At 41.6% G+C, this 21542-nt stretch overlaps 1 protein-coding gene across 2 annotated transcripts; it reads right to left on the bottom strand.

Annotated features, from left to right (window-relative positions):
- Positions 1–7219: 7219 nt before the first annotated feature.
- Positions 7220–20795, bottom strand: LOC143156347 (epidermal retinol dehydrogenase 2-like). 2 transcript variants are annotated; one of them, XM_076329684.1, is made up of 7 exons: positions 20661–20795; positions 17286–17629; positions 11730–11861; positions 10613–10712; positions 9263–9407; positions 8552–8677; positions 7220–8006 (listed from the first exon to the last, which is right to left on the bottom strand). In XM_076329684.1, the coding sequence occupies exons 2-7, from the start codon at positions 17604–17606 to the stop codon at positions 7913–7915; spliced, it is 918 nt and encodes a 305-aa protein (XP_076185799.1). In that variant the 5' UTR covers positions 17607–17629; positions 20661–20795; the 3' UTR covers positions 7220–7912. The 2 variants fall into 2 exon arrangements, with proteins under 2 accessions (XP_076185799.1, XP_076185801.1); XM_076329686.1 differs by having other exon boundaries at positions 20667–20795.
- Positions 20796–21542: the final 747 nt, after the last annotated feature.

Genomic DNA, 21542 nt, shown 5'->3' with positions numbered 1-21542 from the left:
GCTGTCTCTCAATAAGCCTTCAAATTAGTCTTATGATAAGCATGTTATTTGAGAAACAGATATGAGATTTACTCAAAGGCATTCCTTCACATATTTTTCAATGAACATCCCACATCTTTAATATTAAACAATATTCCATTGTCTGGAATAGCAGACATTGGACTTGATGCTATTTGAGATTCTTACACGCAGAGGTAATGTTCCAAAACATCACCACACGCAGAATGCAGATATCCAAATATCTGCAGAAAAACAAATGCAAGGGTACACATACATCTCTAAGTGGCATGTAATACTGTGTACTCTAATACCATTCCAACCTCAGTGAAAAGCCACTGCTAAGCTGCGTGCTTAGTTGCAAGACAGCACACACAAATCTTAGAGCCAAACAAGTATTATCAGCATTGTACTGACTGTGATTTGCCTTTTTTTGTCTTTCTACCTCAATTCATTTTCAAACCATCAGCCATTTTAGTGTTGGAAGTCTCCAGACTAGTGAAGCTATTTACCATTCTATTAACTTTATTCAAAAGTTAAGCATAGTGTATGTGTATGTAAGTTTACAGGTATTTTTTTTTCTCATAAGATAATTGCTTTTGTTAAGAGGGATCTTATTTCTTAAGGGATTATACTCCATTTACAATCAATCCATTTTGCTAGTCTTCTTTAAAAAGCTCTAATATAACAGCAGTCAATTTATAGCAGTCCTTTCTCTATGCAGACAAAATACAAAGGTTCTTAATATTTTCCATCCAAGTCTCCTTACGGTCCAACTTGGGAGTGGTAATAGGACGAGAGCCAAGGAATTTCCAGAAATCTTGAAGTGCTAGTAAGTCATTACTGATGCAGTCTCATGAATATTTGGTTGATGAAAGTTCGATGCAGGACCATTCTGCCCCTGATTAGCAGATATTATCAATGTATCCCAACAAAGTCGAAGCTTCTTGCTTGCTTACACAGTGGAGAAAGAAGAAGAAGTAGTAGATTTCTTCAGGGTGATTATTTCCTGGATTTCAAAGTGGCTAGATCAGGTGCTTCAAAATAGTTAAGAGAATTCGTATTTGGTTTGTAAAGGCATAATTTGTTGTTCTATTATATCTCTTCTGAAATCCTCAGCCAAGGAATGGTGCGATCCCTGAACATCTCTCCTAGCTTGTTCCCTTGATCTGTGTGTACTTTTAGTGCTCCTTTTTGGATATTAAAAGAACACTATTAAAAAGAGAAAAAAACCCCAAACCAACCTGTAACTCAGGTGGAGAACATGGATGGATATTCATGGTACGTCTTTGTGGCTTTGTCTGCTGTAATACAGTAAGACAAAAATCATACATATAAAAAAAACCACAGGACAGGCCTCCACAGTGGAAATAATGCAACAGCTCTTCCTTCGGATGTGAAAAATTCATTATTTCTGTGTCATGTTCTAAAAAAATAATGGCAAAAAGGCTGGCCTTGTGACTAGGTGAATAAAAAAAAAGATGTGAACGTGCCAGTGTCTCCTTAGTGTGGGTTCTTAGCAGTCAGGGTGCTACCCCATAAAATGCCTGCTATTTTTAAAGAGATTATTTAATCCAAGAGGGAAAGCATTGCACAGGCAAGTCACTACATGGCCTCAGATGTAAAGCTCGAGCCTGATATGGCATACCAAATTGCAAAAACTAGTTAAAAAGACTTTGAAAAGGGGGTGGATTTTGAAGTCTTCCTGTCTGCCTCAGGAAGGGGGCATGTTGCTCCTTCACTCACAACAGCTCTGATCTGCCTCTTTTTACCTCTGTACAGGCAGAGTCCAAACAAAACTTAAAAATTATACTTCCTGTATGTATAATTGAAGTATACTTCATACATGTATAATTGAAGTATATATGTATAGTATGTATGTGTAGATATATACAGACACCCCTCCCCCCCGTCCTATATTCTGCTTTTCCAAAATGCCCAACCCTCTGCTTATCCTCTTTACAAAACACCTTGTTTGAGACTTTAAGACACAACGCTAACCTACCCCTTTTTTAGCTCAGGAAATTCTCTAAAACAGTAGAAACAGGTCCAGCTTTCAAGAATCCTGTGGACCAAAAGGATGTCTTCTGGTACTTCCCATAAGGAGACCATGTACCAACTAATTACTCATCACCAATATCACCCTTCCCTCTTTTCTTGCATCCCTCCACGTATTTCGTGAACTCCCATTTGAACTGGTGAAATAAACTTCCTCACTACTTTTTCATCTGTCCTCCAGCCGCCTTCTCTAAGGTGCTTTTCCACTTTGGAAACTGTAGCTCTCTCCTATCAAACTATCCTATCAACTAGCTGCCTCTCTCCAAATCTAGGAAGAAGCAAATGACAGGACATTATTCCTTGAACGTGAAGTTGTTGTTTAAGTGCTCTCTCCCCTTTCAAGGAAATCTGAAAACCTGACCTGTTTTACACAGGCAGAGTTACAATCACGCACAAATTAAAAGCAAAGATACTTTGGGTTTTTAATTATCTGAATGCTAAGGACCAATCTATAATCTTTGAAGTGTTAATATAAATATTATTGCAGATAAAATTATCTGTATCTAAAAGCATGAGTGAAGGCAGTCAGCCATTTCATTGGCAATGAAAAAAAATAAGTTGAAGAAACTAGCTTCATAGCTGTCTTCCAAGTCCTTGGCTCAGAAGCAAGGTTGGAAACAGATTTCTGCCTGTTGCTGCAGGTGGAGACAATTTCTACAAGCAAGCTCTACCTGCTTCAAGTATTTAATTTTTTTGTGAAATTAACTTGGTATTCATTTTTTTAGGGAGTTGTAACACAGAAGATTTCAACTAGATACCTTGTCATTTTACTCCCATCCTCTGTTACAGACGGACTCAATACCAGAGCGTGGAAATAACATACTTCCTGAAGGGAACACTTCAAACAAGCACCTCACCTGGCTATTCTGGTGAGATTTCTTCCTTCTGGATACACATCCTTTACAGATGTGATTACTTGGAACTGACAGCTTTCTCTTAAATTAAGTTGTTAGAAGCTTCCCAAAACACAGGTATGCCGTTTTGCATTAACTGTAGCATGACTCAAATCAGTTTTGGAATTTAATTAACTGTGCATGGTGCATTGTATGAGCGTGCTTCAGGGTCAACCATTATCATGCCAGAAATATGCAGACAGACCAATAAGTAATGCAAACTGTATTTTCTAAAATGAATATAGAGAAGACCCTCCTTATTAGCCCTCCACCAAGAATTCCCACTTCTGGGCAATAATCATTGAGGATTGCAGGCTCAACAGATTCCTCAACCATCACATCTCACTCTGCATTAGTCTCTGAGCAAGCTGCTTTTACAGTGATGCACGTAATACAGGTGATGCAGATTCCTCCCCAGTGGGGCTGCACCATCACCTAAGTTTCATAGCCTAGATCATGGCACCTTCACGGCATGAAATTTATGGTGCCACCAGACAAAACGTGTTCATCAAAAACCTCTTTTTTTTTTTTCTGTTGGCTGCATCTGCTGACAGTACTGTTGCTGCTGCTCATGTTCTGGCTCTGTTGATTCTTCTTTCCGTGCCACAGCCAGGGATGCTGCCTCTGGACCTCAAGACATGGAGAGGAGGAAGTGTCAGAATATGCCAGACCCTGTCTTAGGGCTCTGCCTCTCCTGGGTCTTTTCTGTAATTCTTCCCTCCTGGGCAGGGAGTGTGGAAGACTATCCCAACACAAGTCCTACAGAACCATGTTTCCTTAATTAGATGTAGTTTTTCACCACCTTGGATAAGGGTGACATCTCTCAACACAGCTATACCAAAAATCAAGGTGTGTTTTGATTGAGCAGTAACCACCCAGCAGACCCAACACCGCAAGGCACTTTGGCATGTAACCTATGACTTTGTCATACCCTTTTCTTGTATATCTGTGTCCAGATCATGAGGACCCTCTTATTCCTAGTGTGAATATTGCTAAGGGCAAAGAAAGAAGGTGTGAAGGTTTTTTTTTTTTTCCACCCCTCTTCCCTAGACAAAGCTATGTTTTCCTAGGTATATGCTATCTGCGCAACTTCAGGCTGTGAGCTTGGTGGCTTTGGCAGGCAGAGAAAAGATCTGTCAAGCTGGAGACACCTAGGACTACAGAGAAAGTGTGTTATACACAGATTAGACAAAAGCCACTGCCTGTAATGCTCCCCCACCTACTGAAGCATCAATGACCCTGCGCTAAGTCTCACCAGAGAGACAGTAGTTCTGCATTCTCCTGGAATATCTGATAGCTGTGGATCCAAAACTGTCTCTCCTGACTGTCACAGCGAAGAAAAACTCAGTCAGAGAAGCTAATTTATTTTGTTAGAAGATTTATTTTACAAAGCCTATGGTTTTAGACACCTGCTTAGCAAAGCATGCAGTCCACATAGGTGTCTTCAGAAGATCAACTGCCCCTAGGAAAGTTACCAGAAGAGAGGTATCCTGCCTGGTTCCTTCCTGAAATGAGATCAGACCACCATGAAGACCAGCTTCCAAGCAGCTGCATATTCCTCTTGGGTATGATTTCCAAACTCATAAAATACATAATAATAGAGCCTGTAATCTCAGCTGCTATTTTTTTTTGTTGTTTTCCTCCTCAGTCTTTTTCAGAGGATCAAGTTAGTGCCAAGAAAAATTATAGTCTCTGTGCTTTGAAGCATTAGAGGATAGTAAGATTTCTGCTACCACAGGAATATGAACTCACATGGAAAAGAAATACAACAGGCAACAAAATACCATGTTCTTGACTGTCTTTGTTTGAATCACTGTATCGGTGACTGTCAAGCCAATGCAGCCATCCCAGTCAAATTTGGACCCAGTCATTTTGTTAGAGACCATTTAAAGTTTCAAGGAAAGGTCATGAAACCAAGAATTCCTTTGTGGAAGCTGCCTGATGTACTTCAGAAAGCAGTCCCCTGCTGTTGTCAGACATGATGCTGTCACAACTGAGATGCTCTTCCATTTCATGTTCTACCTTCTTGTTTGGGTCTCACAGCGATCCTTCTGTGAGTTTTTCCTCCTGCTCTCAGCAAGAAGAGTCCTTCTTGGCATCAGGAAAGTAATCAATCAAGATCATTGTTATGCTGGAAGTAAGCCATCTTTTATCTCAAGAAGTTCATATGTCACTTGAAGATCCAAACACTCACCCCCATACCACCTCCTGAACACAGCGGAAGGATTTGTGTGTTTGACCTCCAGGATACAACTCTACATATCTGTCATGCCATCTCAGGAAGCGTGGGAGATCAAAACCACCAAGAGGATAGGCTATTATCCTCCAGTCACACAAAGTAACTTGACAGTGACCACTATTCAAAGCAGTAGCAGCACACTTGCATGAAAGCAATACTTGTGTACGCCTACCAGGACAGCTAGCTAGCAGAGATTTTCCAGGGAAGCTCTGTATGACAGATTATGCACACTCAACCTACTACAGAACTTGGTCTCTAAAAGATGAGAACATACTGGAGTGACTCCAGTGAAGGGCCGCAAAGACAATTAAGGTACTGGAGCACCTGTCATACAGGGAGAGGTTGAGAGAGCTGGGACTGCTCAGTCTATAGAAGAAAAGGCTCAGGCTCAATGTGCATAAGTACCTGATGGGAAGGTGTAAAACAGAGCCAGAGTCTTAGTGGTATCCACTGAAAGGACGAGAGGCAATGGGCACAAATTGGAAGAGAGTACATTCCATTTAAACATAATTTTCATTTATTTGTTTTTAAACTGAGCGTGAAGAAACACTAGAACAGGCTGCCCAGAGAAGTTGTAGAGCCTCCAGCCTTAGAGATGTCAAGTCAAAACTTGACTGGACACAGTACTGAGCAACCGCCTCTAATGGACCTTGCTCTGAGTAGAGGTCCTTTCCAAGCTCAAAGATTCTGTGAAGCAGTAAAATCCCTATGGAGATGTACTTCTCTGGCACAGATTATCAGGTAAGGTCCTCCCAGTGGTGTGACAAACCTGAACCTGCTGAGAATCCACAAATCCCACAGCCAGACTCATTGTGAACATGTTCTGCTGAGGGAAATTGAAAGCAGAGACACTAAGAATGAAAAGCTGCTTGCTTTCACAAGAGCTTTGATACATACTGTTCATATGTATAATCCACTTCTCTCCTCCTTTGCTCCAGAATCCTGCACACCTAGTATTTCATAGTTAGGAGGAAAAGTGTGCTCTGTTAGCGTAAAAAGGTGAGGAGTCTACAAGACGCAGATATACTGCACAGTTATTAGTGGTTGACTTCGTGAACAGTGCAATGTACATTTGGACAGCACACTCAGGCAATATCTGTTTTTTAATTAGTAATTTTCATTTCCTGAAGTGTACTGAAAAAATGAGCAGAATTTGTGAGGTAGCAAAGCTGCAGATCTGAAAAGACAGTAAGACAAATCTTTTCTTCGTCAATCTGAATTCTAACTCTCATCAATCTGTCATAAAGGTAAGGCTATTTTTAACACGCTTCTTTTACTCAGGGTTTCTTGCTCATCAGTAGTAAAGTAGTTCTATGTAAACCTTTCTCCACTGGTAAACCTCACTAATTGTATAGACAAGGGAAATGAAGGTAGTTTCTAGGCCATTATGGGAAAAATAAACCATTAAAAAAAAATCACCCTTTTCTCCACACTGTCCTTCAATCAATTGCATGCTAATGCATTTTAGTCTTAGTTTGCAGGTGTTACCAATTGCCAGTAGAGTACTGTGACATGAGGTGGGCTTAGCCAGCATGTTCATAAATGACATACATTTAAGGTATAATCTTTTGGTAAATCCAAAACAAGAAAAAAGTCAAGGGGGCTTTCAGTTTTTTAAGTGGCCATTGTCAAAAAGGGCAAGGCCTCCTCAGCATATGTCCAAAATAAATGGATAGTCCTAAGAGTAAAGGGAAAGTAAAACAAATCTCCGTAGACACAAGGCAACCTGCCGCCCAATTCAGAGAAGCAAAACATAACGCTGTTACTCAAGCTATGGCTGTAATGATCCCATTCATTCTACTTCTATCAGCATCATTCCTTTCTGAAATAATCCCAAGAGAAGCCCTGATTATACAATGTAATACCTTTCCTTTTAGTAGCTTAGTGTCTTACTTGGCAAGACGTTTGATAGCCCACCTAGACTGGCAGTCTTATGCTTTATAACTACAAGTTTATTCTGCTTAGGAGATGAAAATTTAAAGTTTTTCTTAAAATACTGCACTTTGAAGATACAAAGACTTCTACTACAAAGTTGCAGGCATAGTATTAGCTTTTAAAATGAATTAGACAAAAAGTAGATTAGCAGCACAAATACATAATTTACATGCTTCCCCCTCCCTGCCCCAACATCCATAGTCATCTGTGAGTCCCAAGATCACCACCTCCAAAAATTTATTTCATTGGTTTTGTACCAACACAGCACATATTTTCATTTCACAAAACTTCCATTTGTACAAATTCAAATCTGTTGTTTCAGGAAGCTCTTGAATTCCTCAGCTTACCAGGGAATGGTAACGGCACCAGCAGTACAGCCCCACCTCATGGTTCAGTGAATGGCAGCGAAAAGTCAGGTTCACTAGAGGCTTTCCTGGCTCCCTGCCAAATACATGTGTTTTCTTGGTCCCTTCCCCCCCCAAAGTTGCCAGTTATTAGTTTGTGATGCAGAATCATATTTAAGGCATTATAACAGACATAACCAAAGGAACTAATTTCAATTAATGTATTTCCATAATGCGGTGAAAAGAAAACAGTTCACTGGATTAAAAAAATAGTTCAAGTGAAAGCTGTTGATTAAGAGCCAATTAAAAAGCAATTTCCTTAAAAATTGTTACTAATGAGAAGTGAGGCACCTTAAGTTCACAGCTGCTAGAAAAGCAGACCTTTCCCACCACCACCTTTAACAAGGTCCACTTCAGAGTTGCTGGTCTCCGAATTTTGCGCTTTTTCAGTCCTTCTTCGCTCGACCTTTGAAGCTATCCATGATATGGAGGGTCCCAAAATAGTCCGAAAGGAGAGCAGATATTTTCACTGGTACGCTACTGCAAGGTAGGGGAGTTGAAGAGGGAAAAAAAAAAAAGAGACCAAAACAGACATCAGAAGAGTTGTGCAGTTTTGTCACAGAATTAGTTTTACCTGGCTAATACTGGCAAAGACAGTATACTCTCTAGAATACAGTACCACTGGTCCTCTCAAAATATCCATTACACTCATTTGGCAGCCTGAGTTATTAGACAGATCAATTCCCCAACCTGGCTTGCAACAGGGTCAGAAGTGCCCTAATGCTGGGGCCAAGACACCAGATATGCAGTTACTGAGGAGCAGGCCCAGTCTCTACAGCCCACAGTAAGACTGCACCCCAGTGGAGTCAGCAAATCAGTTAGACATTTCTGTCATTGTTCTGTGGTCCAAGGGTAGACCGAACCCCTAGAAATGAAAAAAAGAAACCTCCAGAAATGTGCTGAACTTAATGAAGATTCACACCAACAAGTAGAAGCCTGGTTTGCGCTTTTAGTCAAAAAAAAAATAGCTGAAACATCCCTGGACAGAAAAGAGATAGAGGAAAAGAAGGAGAGGCATAACTTACCTTTTTAAAGAGAGTAAAACATAAAGACTGCGTGGTAGCAGCAATATTTCTTGGTCCTGCCGAATAGCAGTGATTATCTTCTCAGCCACATACTCTGGCTCCAGAGTGGGAATCAGATTTGGCCACCTGGAAGAGAATACATTTCTTACTATAATACAAATTGCTTTGGATTCATATTTTACTCAAAATAAGCCTCCATTTTGCAGTTATTCAACTAAAAGAAGAAATAAATACCACAAATCCTGTGAACAACAGAACCTTCGTTATGTTAGACAGTGAGTGGCCATTGTGAGAGATCATACAAAGGGAAAATAACAAGAGAAATCCACATAGTCCTCATATTAAGACACACTAGGCTTCTAGTTAGCTCCTAAATTTGTCATTATACAAGCATACTGAGCAAAGCTATGCCACTGCTTTCAGGATGTGAATGGGAGTTTGGAAACCAGAGAGGACAACTGGAGCATTTGGCTTCTGCAGGGGAAAGGACACCAATTATGTTTCACGTTTCAGCTTAAATGAATAGTAAAGTACTGAGGGCTTTGCCATTTGGGTTACTCAGTCACTGGATAGCACTGTTAAGACCCATCTGAGGCCCTAAAAATAACACAAGCAGAGAAAAGCCTAGCTCATGATTTTCATAAAGGAAATAGGAGTACGTAGCATGCTAAACATGCAAGTTGCATAAAAACCTCACAAGAGTTTACTCACTTGCTTCTACAGCCATCAAACATTCCTGTGTTTATGATGTAAGGACACACAATTGTGGTTTTAACACCAGTCTTTCCCAGACTTCTCATCTCATAGTCAACTGACTCTGCAAAACCAACTGCTGCAAATTTACTTGCACAGTAATCTGTAAAATAAATAAAACATTAATTGCAGTTAAACATTTTAATTTACTGATTAAAAAAAACAGGTTCAGTAAGTCCTACCACTGAACATGTACACAGGAGCTGTAACAGTTTTTGACAGAGAACAGGGACAAAACTATGCTCTAGCAAGTAAACTAGCCATGGGGTTTTTGTTTTGGGTTTTTTTGTGCATTTTTTTGTGGGTTTTTTTTTCAGTATACAGCAGCAGCACTATAGTATAGAAATGATATATACACAGTACCTGCAGAAAAATACTGTCCGATATTAAAATACTTTACAACAGAGTAGGAACTGTTTTCAGGATTAGGTTACCAATAAAATTTGCCTTTGATGTGATTAACTTCTTTACTTTTCCTCTCTTAAGTTAACTGTTGTTCTAGACTGGCAGACAGAGTTTCTCATTGCACCCCTGCTATCACCTTTCCACTCTCTACTGAACAATAGCAAATGAAATTATCTTTTCATACCAGACCTTATCTTTGAATCCATGCACTGGATTCTTATGCATCAAACTCAAGCTTTCAAGACTCTCTAATGTGGTTTCAACTTGAAACTCAATTTGTCTTCATTATCACTGCCTTGAAGCCAGATTTCTTTTACTGCTATGTCACCTTATTTCATTTTCCTCTCCCTTTGTATACGTTTTCCAGAAATGCCTTCAGAGTTTGCCCTAATCTCAACACTTTCTTTGCATCACTGTATGGGTCCCCTTGAATGAATGGCTGAGAGACAGAGAATGTAAAATGAGATATCGTACCTCTGCCTCTGTACCACATCTGGATTTTAGTAGTTCTTTGAGTTAGGGAAACCTGTACAGGACTCTGCTTAGCTTGAGAACATGGGGGGGGGGGGGGAGGGGGGGCAGGAAGAGAGGCCTCTTCCCCACAAAATACCTGCAGGTTAACTTTAACAACATTGAAGTTCTCAGTTTCCCAAGTTCTACATGGCTCCTAGATCCTCTAACTTCCTTGGCAGAAAAACCTATTTCACAGCCCTGCTGAGCATCTGGAAGACTCTTTTGAAAGGAATAGTCTATTTAAGGTCAGCTGGTTTGAAAATATGACCATTTGCTTTACCTATACGCAAAGACCCAGAAACTCAAAATTAGGATTTTTTTTCATGAGCATTGATTGCAGAGTTTAAATCAAACTAATTGTCTAAATGAACATTAGCTTTAATACACTACCTGAAAGACCATTAACTCCAGTCAGTCCCGCTGAGCTTGCAATACTAACCAAGTGTCCGTGGTTAGAGGCCATCATTGCTGGGAGGAAGGCTTTGTAAGTCTGCAATGTAAGTCAGAGTTGCAATGAAACATTTTACTAAGAAAGCTACATGCTATAGTATTTTGAAGGGGTTGTTATTAAAGAAATTCTCCCTACAGTTTAAATAACTTCCCCCCCTTCCATTATGGAAGAGGGGGGGAAGGGAGGGAGGGAAAAAAAAAAGAAAAAACAGTTGTTTGAACTCTAACCTTCAACTACTAAGCTGGGACTTTCCAGGCCCCACCAGTACCACTTTCTCCTCAACACCGAAGACAAATGTAACTTGCTGAAAGCTAAAGGTATAGCTTCAGCTAGTTAAGTTTCTTTCAGCCTAAAGTTCAGCACTGCAATGTTTCAAATAAGAATTGTGTTCACTGCAAATTTTGTAAAATGGCAAAAATTTGAATTTCATGTCTTCCTCCTATTAAATTCATTTCATCTTTGTGATTAGATTTATTTTTGAAGAAACTGAAGCATTTTTTAACATCCCTTTTGCAATTCTTTGTGATAGGAACACCATATAGATGACCTGCCTTCCCTGGAAGGAAGAAAAAGCACATGAAGTTACTCATTTTGGACAAAAGCCCCACTTATTAAGAGCGTTGCCTGAACATGTGGTGTTTCTTACTGAAACTATCATAACCACAAAGCAACTATCAGAATTGAACACTTCTCTGTTACTAGAGCAGCAACTTTAAGGCTGGGCCTGCTTCACGTCAATTAATATTGAGGGATTATAACATATGACTAGCTTCAGAATTTAGCAGATGGTAAACTTCAGTTCTTGAGAGTATTTCTAAATACGAAGCAGTTTTGCTTCCACCTACCTACCCCAAAAGTCCCCAAAGGATCCATTCTTCCACTTTTTTTATTTTACAGACTCCCAGGCACAGAAAGTAATTTCTTGTATCATTTCTGACTGAACTTACAAAGAACTATATATCCTTGCATATTTTCCTCAATTCCAAAAGGCAAAATTAACACTGAAAACATGTTAAAAGGAAGTTTTAGTACATATATGCAAAGTACAGGTATTACCCAGAAGTGTGCCATTATGTTCACTTCCATGTTTTTTTCCACAAGCGCTTCTGGAGAATCAATAAACCTCTTCCCAGTTACAATACCAGCGTTGTTGACTAGGATGCTAACATCACCAACTTCTTTTTTAACCTAAAACAAAAAGCCTCCAGATATTATGCAATAAATACCAAACATGCTTTCCAAGTTTTATGTATGAAAACATAAGAAAGAAATATTGTGTATTTCAACTAAGTTGAACTTATTATGCTTGTTACGGATCCGAACACCTCAGGTTCTTGCATGTTCTCACCTAATGCCTTTTCAGAGCTGAGTTTACAACTGGACTTTCTTTGGAGGTGTGGAGCCCAACAACTCCACACAGGCTTCTGCTTTCAGCACCTCTGGTTCTTGCTGCAACTGTTCCAGGTAAGTCTCTATTGCAGAGAGCTTAACTAACGCAACAAGTATTTTGCTACAGTAAACCCATCTTAAACCAATCTTAAAACCAATGAGCAATTCTTAAAACCAATGAGCAATTCTGTTTGTAGGGCCACTTTCTATGCCACGTGGTGAGGCACAGTACATAGATCCTGGGGCCAGTTCACCAGAATCAGGTACATCAAATCTATGTGAGGGCTGCAATATCTAAACTTTCACTTGTGAGGTTCCTTGCATTATACTCAAATCCTCTGTGTTTTCCACAGAGCAACTTGAGCACAGAAGCAGTGCTGCCATACGACTTGAAGGCTGAAGCCAGCTTGCACAGTACTTGAGTCTTTTGATTAGCAGAAGGAAAATTGGATTCCCTGTTGGTAGCATTAATTGCCTGCATCCCAACAGTCCAGGGGTTCATCTCTCCCGCTGCACAGGGCAGCGGCCACTTAGTAGCATCTTAATATTCCAGGTATTTCAAGATTCTTCATGCTGTTTTCCACATGTTCCACATCTCCTGGCTGTGATTGTTAAACACGGACATGTATTACGAAGTAGTTTTTCACTAGTGATAACTTTTACTTGCAGTCCACAGCACATATATTAAACCAGACTTCCCTACAGCCTTCTGGGGGAGCAGGTGGAGTTTTCTGCCCTCATTGTGTTGGAATTAGACTGGGCAAGTGGCCACTTTTGATAAGAAGTATTCCTCATATGAATAGGCAGTGAGAAAGACCACCTGTAAAATTAATTTCCTCCTTACAACCTTTTTATTTATTCAAGTATCTTGACTACTTCAAGCAACTTTACAGGTCAGGAACTTAAGAGCTTATCTTACAAAACAAAAAGGTTTCTTTACAAGTTTATTTCTCATGAAGACAGCCTGAAAGAACACCATGTCTCCATTGATATTCGCTCTCAGGACAACACAAGAAGTGAGAAAACTGTAGGAAGAGTAGTAGTTTGTTATGAAAATTAAACAAAAGCCATAGGGTTCTGAATAAAGGAAGATTTTAGGACATGTGCATTCACAGAAGGCAAAAGCCTTATGAGCTTCTGGGGCTCACGGTACATAAGCTTATTTCTAGTGTATTTGCTTCAATTCTAACACTGTACCAGAATCCTTATAAGATAGTTCCCAGAAAATAAGTTGGCTAAAGAATAATATCTACACATTTAGTTCAGTAAAAGGAAGTATAATTCTCATTTTAGTTCCAGACTGAGAACTTTCATGAACAGACTCACTTGAGAGAACAACTATAGGCCAGCTATTATCAAGATATTGTGCTAGCTCTCAAAAGGAGAAAGAAAATATTTAATGCAGTATTTGAAGTACAATTCATTGATCTGAGCTATCTAGGAAAAAGAAAATGAGTACTCTATATGTTGTTTAATTTGTGATTTCCGGATCAAGTGCTAAACATGTGCTGATCAGTAGCTTTGGGAAACCATGTTGTTTTTATGCCATCTTGCCATACAGCTCCAGATCACAGAACCTCATTTCTTAATGGGGTTTCCTTTGCTAGGTGTCTACAGTGACTGAAGAAAGCACAAGCAGACCAGGTAGGCTAGCCTGTATAACAGTAAAGAATTAAAGGATAATTTAACAGTAAAGAATTAAAGGATAATTTACCACCTATCCTTTATTCTAGCTTAACTTCCTCATCTTCCTTAACTTGTTCCAATCTTGTCTGTGTTTGTTAACTAAGGGTTTAAAAAACAGAAAGCAGCCTTGGTAGGATTATACAGAACAGCTTTTATAATAAATTCATCAGCCGGAGCCCCTCTCCACCTCAGTCATTGCTCACACATTCTTGTCTGTCTATTCCCCTCTCAAAAAGTTGTTGTGTAACAATTTAAATATTTCTGAAGCAGCACCACATGATCTCCATAGACAGCCTTAGATAAGTTGTTCTAGTCACCAACCTGAGTATGTACCCCTCATCACAAGTTAAAAATAGTATGCATTCAGAGACATAAATGTAATCATTAGTAAATGATGCTTTAATACTGCCTCGTGTCAGATGATCTAGCAATTCTGGAAGCCTGGACGAGCACCCCAAATCTACCCTTTAAGGCAAATAACAAATACCTGAATAAGCAGTCATGCTTCTTTTGTGTGAACGAAACGTGGGGGATATGGTACATACAGTTTGGTAATTGGGGCATTCAGGTTAGATGGGAGAAGGGAAGTAAGAACAGAACCTTGATCATCCCATTTCTAACTAGTGGCAAAAACCCAAACAAGCTCTTCCTTTACCACCTGTCTCTACTCAGTCTTCCAAAATATAGTCACACTTTGAATCTGCTTTGAATTGCATCCAAGTGCCTTCTTGCAACCCAGACAAATAATTCCAGCTTTACAACACCTCTGTTCATGCTGCTTCCCTACTAACTAGATGTGGCAGCTCTTTCCGCAGCAAATTGGCTGTTTTAATTCCCTTCTCCTCTCAGCACTCCCCTGTGCATGACAGAGCCAGGACACTCAGCCCAGGCTTCCACACTCTGCTTTGAGGCCAAGGACAGAAGACCTTTACCAAGCCTTTTCCCGAGCTATTAAGGATTTGGGGGGGGGGGGGGGGGGGTGCGGGGTGGGGAGAGGCAGCTAATGTCAACTTTCCAGAGCTCTAAACCTCTCCATTTGTGTAGTGCAGGAAAGTATGTTGCAGGTGTTTGTTTTAGGCCTAGGTAAGGCAAGCATTATGCAAACAGCTGATCTGGTTAAACATCTTTTTTAGGTATAAACACTATTTCCTGTTTGTTTCTGTATTTATATTTATGCTTTTATACTGAAGTTTAGTAGTGAGCAATTCCCATGATTCGCAAACAGCATCCCAAAGTGTCTACTTTCTAAGAACCATGAACCCCTCCGTAACTGCCTACAAGAGGTGGAAGAAAGCACTGGATGTTTTACAGGCAGCATGAAACACCACCAGGAAATGTGCTTCTACTGTTGCTCCTCTGCACAGGAAAAAAGATTCTCAGAAAAGTGGAAAACTGTCTGCAAACGGTCATCTTGACTAACAAGCAAGAAAAAACAGTGGATAAGCAAAAAAGTACCATGCAAGAGAGATCCTGGAAGTAAATGTGAGCCCAGATGCAATTTTGCAACATGATAATGAGGAAAAGGCTTCTGTTTCCTCACAAGTAGGAGGATCAAAAAACCATAGAGTTACTTCCCTCTTTCAAAGCCCTAGATTCTTAAAGTTTAGCTGAACTTGAGGAAGGAAGGGGTAGGTCAGAGAAGGCCACATTCCTTTTGGGGTTGGGTACTTCTGGAACAGGGACATTAGAAATAAATTTTAAGCTGTAGCTCTTGAAAGCCAAAAGCTGTCCTTCATCCTGTTGGTACAGGAAAGGAACAAGGACACCACATGTGCAGGGCTTTTTGGATTTCTTCCTACTGAAGTGACTTTTTCTTGGTCCCTCTGCATGGCTGATGAAGTACCAGAAGCAGGTATTTAAGGTTCACATACCTTTCATTTTGGCTTTGAGATTGTTTTATCAGGCACAAAGTTTTCAACCATACCCTGTCCTGCCTGCATGAATTTAGTTCTCTATAGTCTTGCAAAACTCCCAGTCATTGCGTGAAGCTGAATCACTGCGGGGGGGAAACCAAAATCTGGAACTGTGCTGCCTCATCTTGCAAAGGCTGACGCTGCACGCCATGAGCCAAAGTCTACTACACCACATTAAGTAAACAGTGACAACAAGCACTAACTAATACTAAAGTCTTTGTCACTAGTAAGATGGGAAGGTTGTCAGCATGGTTCTACAACAGTCATCAGCAGGACATGATGTTTCTGAAATAACAGTAGTAGAGCGTTTTCTTCTATGTAGATCAGCTGTTAGTGAACCGCTGACAGAAGATTATAAGCAAGGAATCATGCACTGAGACCCTCTCGCCACTTCTTCACTCCTGTCTATGTCTGTTCTTATCATTCCTAATCTGCGTCATGCAAATATCTACACCCTCTTCTCCTTTTTATATTTGGCCAGAAAGGCTCTGCTACTGCTCTTCTCCATGGGACTGAAGTGCTAGCCCTTGAGTCCTCAAAACTGAAGGTTAGTTTCCATCTTCTTCATTCCAGTGTCCTTCACACTACAATACTCCCCCCTCCTCCGCTCCTCCCAGTTCATCGGGAAGCACAGTTACAGGCCTGCAGTGAGACATGTGCAACTGCTCTGCAGGGACGGCAGACATGCAACTCAGCTGGCATAACAGAGCTGCAAGGGGCACCAAGGGTAATCAGCATTACCAGCATACAAAACCATTAGTACCAGCCTCTAACAAGCTGCGAGTCATGCACAAGCTTCACTTATCAGAAAGTTTGTTCTAGTTATTTTTGCACAGATAGAAAAATGCAGAAGGCTAGAGCTTCTTAAACAGCCCTAGAAGAGGAACATTATTTCAGCCAACAGATGTTCGGGAAGACAGCTGAACTTTTTTTTTTTAAGAATTCATCCTCAGGCAAACACTCACTGTGGAAACTTTCTAGTCCAACAGTTAAGTTTAGCAACATTTTAAGCAAATGAGAACAGGTTGTTATAATGGAAACTGTTAAGCAATTTTAGCTTTTGGCAATTCTACTAGTCTGCCCAAAATATCTAACCACATGCTATATTTACAAAGCTCTTCAGAACGGAAAGTAAGAAATACGTAAGACCTCAAGATACATTTATTAATTCTGATAAAGTGAGTCTGCAAAAAAAAAAATCTATTCACAGCCATGTAATTATTTGAAAATTGCCTAAGCAGTTAATCCTTTTTACAATGTATGGTCTTTAGGGTTTACTTTTGGTAAAAGGCTGCCAGAACTTGAAATACTGCTTTAGCTTCAATAAATTCATTTTCTGCACTTCACCAGTAAGTGCTTGCTCAGTAATTGAATGAATGAGAAGCTACCCAGTTGGAATTAGCTACTGAAAAAGAAAACCAGCTCTTTTTATTTTTAAAGGAACAGAGGTACACAAGTCAACTCTAAAAAAACAGTATTCTTGAAATAGGCAGCATGCGCAATACGTTCTGAATGAATTAACTTTAATCTCTTGCTTTTAAGTCACTAAAACTTATCATACATCATACACACGTGCATGCACTCATCTTAGAATAGTGTCAAAGCCACAAATAAGATACTTTACCTCATCAGCGACCCTGTAGATGTCCTGCCTTTTGCTACAGTCACAGATGTAACAGTGTACTCTCACTGCTCCATTTTCTCTGGCCAGTCTACTTGTCTCCTTGAGCCCCTCTTGATTAATGTCCCAGAGAACCACCGTGGCTCCAAGGCTGGCAAACTTTAAAGACAAGAGCCTTCCAATGCCACTTGCCGCTCCTGTTATTAATACTATTTCACCACTAACATTCTTCTTCCGTCTAGGCACAACGAAGAACACTAGCGACTCCAGCAAGTAATAAATAGTAAGTCCGATGACTTTGAATGTTTCCAGGAAGAAGTTCATCTTGAGGCTATTTCTTCAGATACCTGATAAAAGAAGATGTTTACCAGATAGAATAAACCATGAAGAGAGAAAATGCAAACATCAATATTTCAAAATTGAAAAGCATTTTCAGATGCATTCTAAACATTTTCTCTAGCCTGCTTCTGAATGTTGTTTCAAAAAAAATGTATAGGCTTACATCTGCACATCTGACCCATTTGTCCTGTTTCTGTATTATCTCCAGGTTGCTCCTACTCTACTCCAGAATGCAGCACACAATTGATTTACCATTTGTCAGAGGCAGGAAACACCTGCCCTCACCTGCTTTAGAAATTCCCCACCCCTCACATCATGGGTCTCCATCTCTGCTCTGGCAGAATGTGGGCTCAAAAACTAGAATCAGAAAAGTGATAGTTGCCCCTTGAGCATCATAAGCAGAAATGCATGGCAATTACAAATCAAAACTTATGGCTTGATCAAGCAACTTTAGTGCTCACAAGGCAGTACTGGAGGTCAGGAAAAATTCTCCTTCTAGGACCATGACTTTTTTTGCTTTGTTGGCACTCCTTCTCATCAAGAAATCATATACAGACCAAGTCACAGTCTCAACCCTGCTGAAAAAGTGCCAGCATAGGGAGCTTCAGAATACAATATGCTTATAAATCTCCAAAACACACCAGGTAAATTACTGGCTGCCACCTCTAGCTTTTCAACTACGAGTACTACCATTATGGAGGAGAGCCTGCTTTTGCAATTGAACAGAGTGTTTTGTTTAGGAATGCATTGCCAAGCTGTTGACTTTCTTCTCTTCACCTCCCAGCATTAAGCAAATGTCATGGGCTTGAATCATACTGTCTCAGCTATGCATTTAACTTCACAGTCTGTACTCATCACAGTAATGCTGACACCAAGCAGGCATTTAAGTCCTTGAAAGAATGCTATTTATTTCCCAGCATATGAATGCTACGCAAGAAATGTACCCTTGGTCAAAGCAGGTTTTGATTTTTGACTAACTACGGTATGAAGGATTAGTATCTTCCTTCTCAGCTAAAGGTAGAGCACTCTGGCACTTACATTTCAACCTTTAGCACTACACGCCCAGTTTGATCACATCTCTTAGTTAACATTGTTATCTATGTGTATAGGTAAGCACTTTGACCAGTGCCACGTTACTTAGATCTCTGCTACTCTGAGCAAAGTTTGTGAAATTTAGCATGTGGACATACACATGTTATCATGAGTCTCAGGTTTTATACGTGGGAAACAAGGCCAGTCCTGAAAAGGGATAGGCCACTGCTAGAACAGAGCAAGTTATTTCAGAAAGTTTTCTGGCAGAAACATTAGGACATCTTTAAACTATTCCAATAACAGAAAAACATTCATTAAAAACATAGTGGATAGGGAAACAAGTTCTTCTTTCTGAAGAAGAGGAGTCACAGGGTGAATGTTTTCTGTTCTTAGTTCCCTTTAAAATGGGACAAAATGCGTGCAGAGGTTCTGGCACAGATGAAAGGCAGTAACACCAGTAAGAAATGGAAGAAATATCAAAACTGCACAGGAACATTTTTCTAGAGCAAATATTGACATCTCCTGTAGTACGCTCTCATAGCTATAGAGCTACTACAGATATAAGCAAAACCAGAGTTATACAGGAAAAATGTTATTAAATTTCATGTACATCAAAAAACCAGCAAGTTTTTGGAAACACAAGTTCTTTGCTGAGTCTAAAACAGAAGCAACAAACCTTTAAAATAAATGTAGTTGCTGAATTTAACTTGATTACACTAACTTAATGCGCTTAACATAACATCCTCCATTTGCATGAAAGGAGATTGGTATCTCTGGAGTAGGTAAGGATGTTACAGTTAATCCCTATGGAAAAACAAGAGGGGCAATTGCCTTTGAAGTATAATACACAATTTGACCTAAACCCAGTTTAGAACTTATGTCAGTAATTTATTAAGTAAAATAATCAGGTATTAGGCTTACACAGGACAGAGGCCCATTAGATCTTAGAGACGTACTGACTTTTTCTTAGAGAAGTAGAGTTGTTTTAGGCATACAGACCACAGGAGACTTTCTGCTGGAACACCAACTCCACATCCTTCAATGAGACGCTTGATTTCCACTGACAGGTCTCTCACCTAACCCAGCTTTGACGGGGCCAAGAGTCCTCCATTCTCGCTGGCTCACTGCATTAGTACTGCTAATTACACCAGCTATTGTAACCAAGCATATCCATACGGACAACTAAATTAGCCAACACGCTTATCTGATTTTGGCTCCTCAACTGAAGTAAGCAGGGATATATTTACAGGTGAATTAACCAAGGGTGCCTTTGGCACATGTAAGATCTCAGATCCCTTCTGATGCCACCTATTGTTTTTTAATATGCCTACATCCACACTGACATAAGCATGGAGGGCTTTTATATTGTAGTGAAGTACCAAAGGTTTTACAATGGCTTATCAGACAGATTTCAAGTGCAGACAACTTTGCCAGCACAGACTTGGTGCATGTGCCAATGCTCACAGACGAGTGGCTCTTGCAGACTTGTCAGTGCTCACAAAACACAGGGACAGAATTGAGGCTGGCATCTGAACCACAAAACACCTCTGCTAGCCAAAGGGTTTAAAGGTTGATCACGCAGTCACCTGAGCAGAGCTTGGCAAGTATGAACTTGCTCACTGCATCTGGAGGGTTGTGACCCCTCCAAAAACATAGTGGTCCTGTAGCTAAGACAGTCCAAGGACTGAGGTGCAGCAACACCCTCCTCACCACCCGCAAGATGCTGGACTGCCTTACTCCCACTTGGCACACCAGCTCACCGCCCTCCCTCAGGCCCGCCTCCCCGAGACCCGCCGCAGCACCCCTCTCTCCCACCGCTGCCCGCGCCCCCCCCCCCCGCCCGAGAGCGGGACCCGCCCTCGCAGGGGCGAGAGGAGGCGCCCGGCACCGGCAGGAGGCTGGAAACACGGCTCCCCCCGCCGAGCGGCCACGCACGCTGTCCCGTCCCCCAGCGCACGCCCAACCCATAACGGCCCCAGCACCGGGACCCCCCGCGGCCGCAGGTACCTCCACCTGCTGGGCTGAAGGACAGAGAGAGCACCTCCGCCTGCCCGGCGTGGCGCAGCGGCCGGCGGCTCCGAGGCGGGCGAGCGAGAGCAGACCGAGAAGAGCGGCGAGCGAGCGAGCAAGGCGGGGCGGCCCAGCCTTTATGCTGGCAGCCCGCCCCGGCGCGGGGCTGACCGGATGCCCGGGGGCGGGGCGGCAGGGCTCTGCGCCGTCAGGAAGCCGGGCCGCGGCCAGCCGCTGCGCCGCCCGTGCACCGCCCGGGGCTGCCGGTCGGTGGGATGAGCTCCGGCCGGGCGGCAGGGAGCTGCGGGGCCGTCCCCGGGAAGGAGAGCTGCGGCCCGGGGAGGGCGGTGAGGGCGCTCGGCCCCCTTAGCTCCTCGCTGAGGCCGGGAGTAGGGCGAAGGGCTATAAGGACGGAGCAGCTTGTTGGCCGGGTCTCTCGGGGCAGCTCCCTCCGCGCCCCCGCCTAGTTTGCTTTTTTTAAAAAAAGCGTTATTTATTATGATTTTTGTGAGGGAAGAAATAACTTATATTGGAGAGGTGATCGACTGGGAGAAGGTGGATTTTGTGGGGCTGGCCTAGATCTGTGTTGTAGGGTCAATGCAGGAATTAACCTAGGTGGGCTGTGGGGGGAGCAGGGAAACGGGTGCGGCCGCTGGAGGGGTGGTACTGGGGGAGAGGGGGGCGCCGATTTTGGCTTTGGAGGAAGTTTGGAGAAACCTGTTGGGCAGTATTGGGCTCTGGGACATGTAGGATTGAGGGAAGCCCGTGTGAAGAATGTTGCTCCATGTAGAGAGACCTGCACCTGAGGGTACGCTTGGATGTGAAGAAATTACCTGGCCTGTAGGGCCAAACCTTGTGTGAAGCCATGCTGCACGGAAA

The sequence above is a fragment of the Aptenodytes patagonicus genome, chromosome 2, assembly GCF_965638725.1.
Source record: "Aptenodytes patagonicus chromosome 2, bAptPat1.pri.cur, whole genome shotgun sequence".
Classification (NCBI taxonomy): Eukaryota; Metazoa; Chordata; class Aves; order Sphenisciformes; family Spheniscidae; genus Aptenodytes; species Aptenodytes patagonicus.
This window is presented reverse-complemented; position numbering and strand designations above follow the sequence as displayed.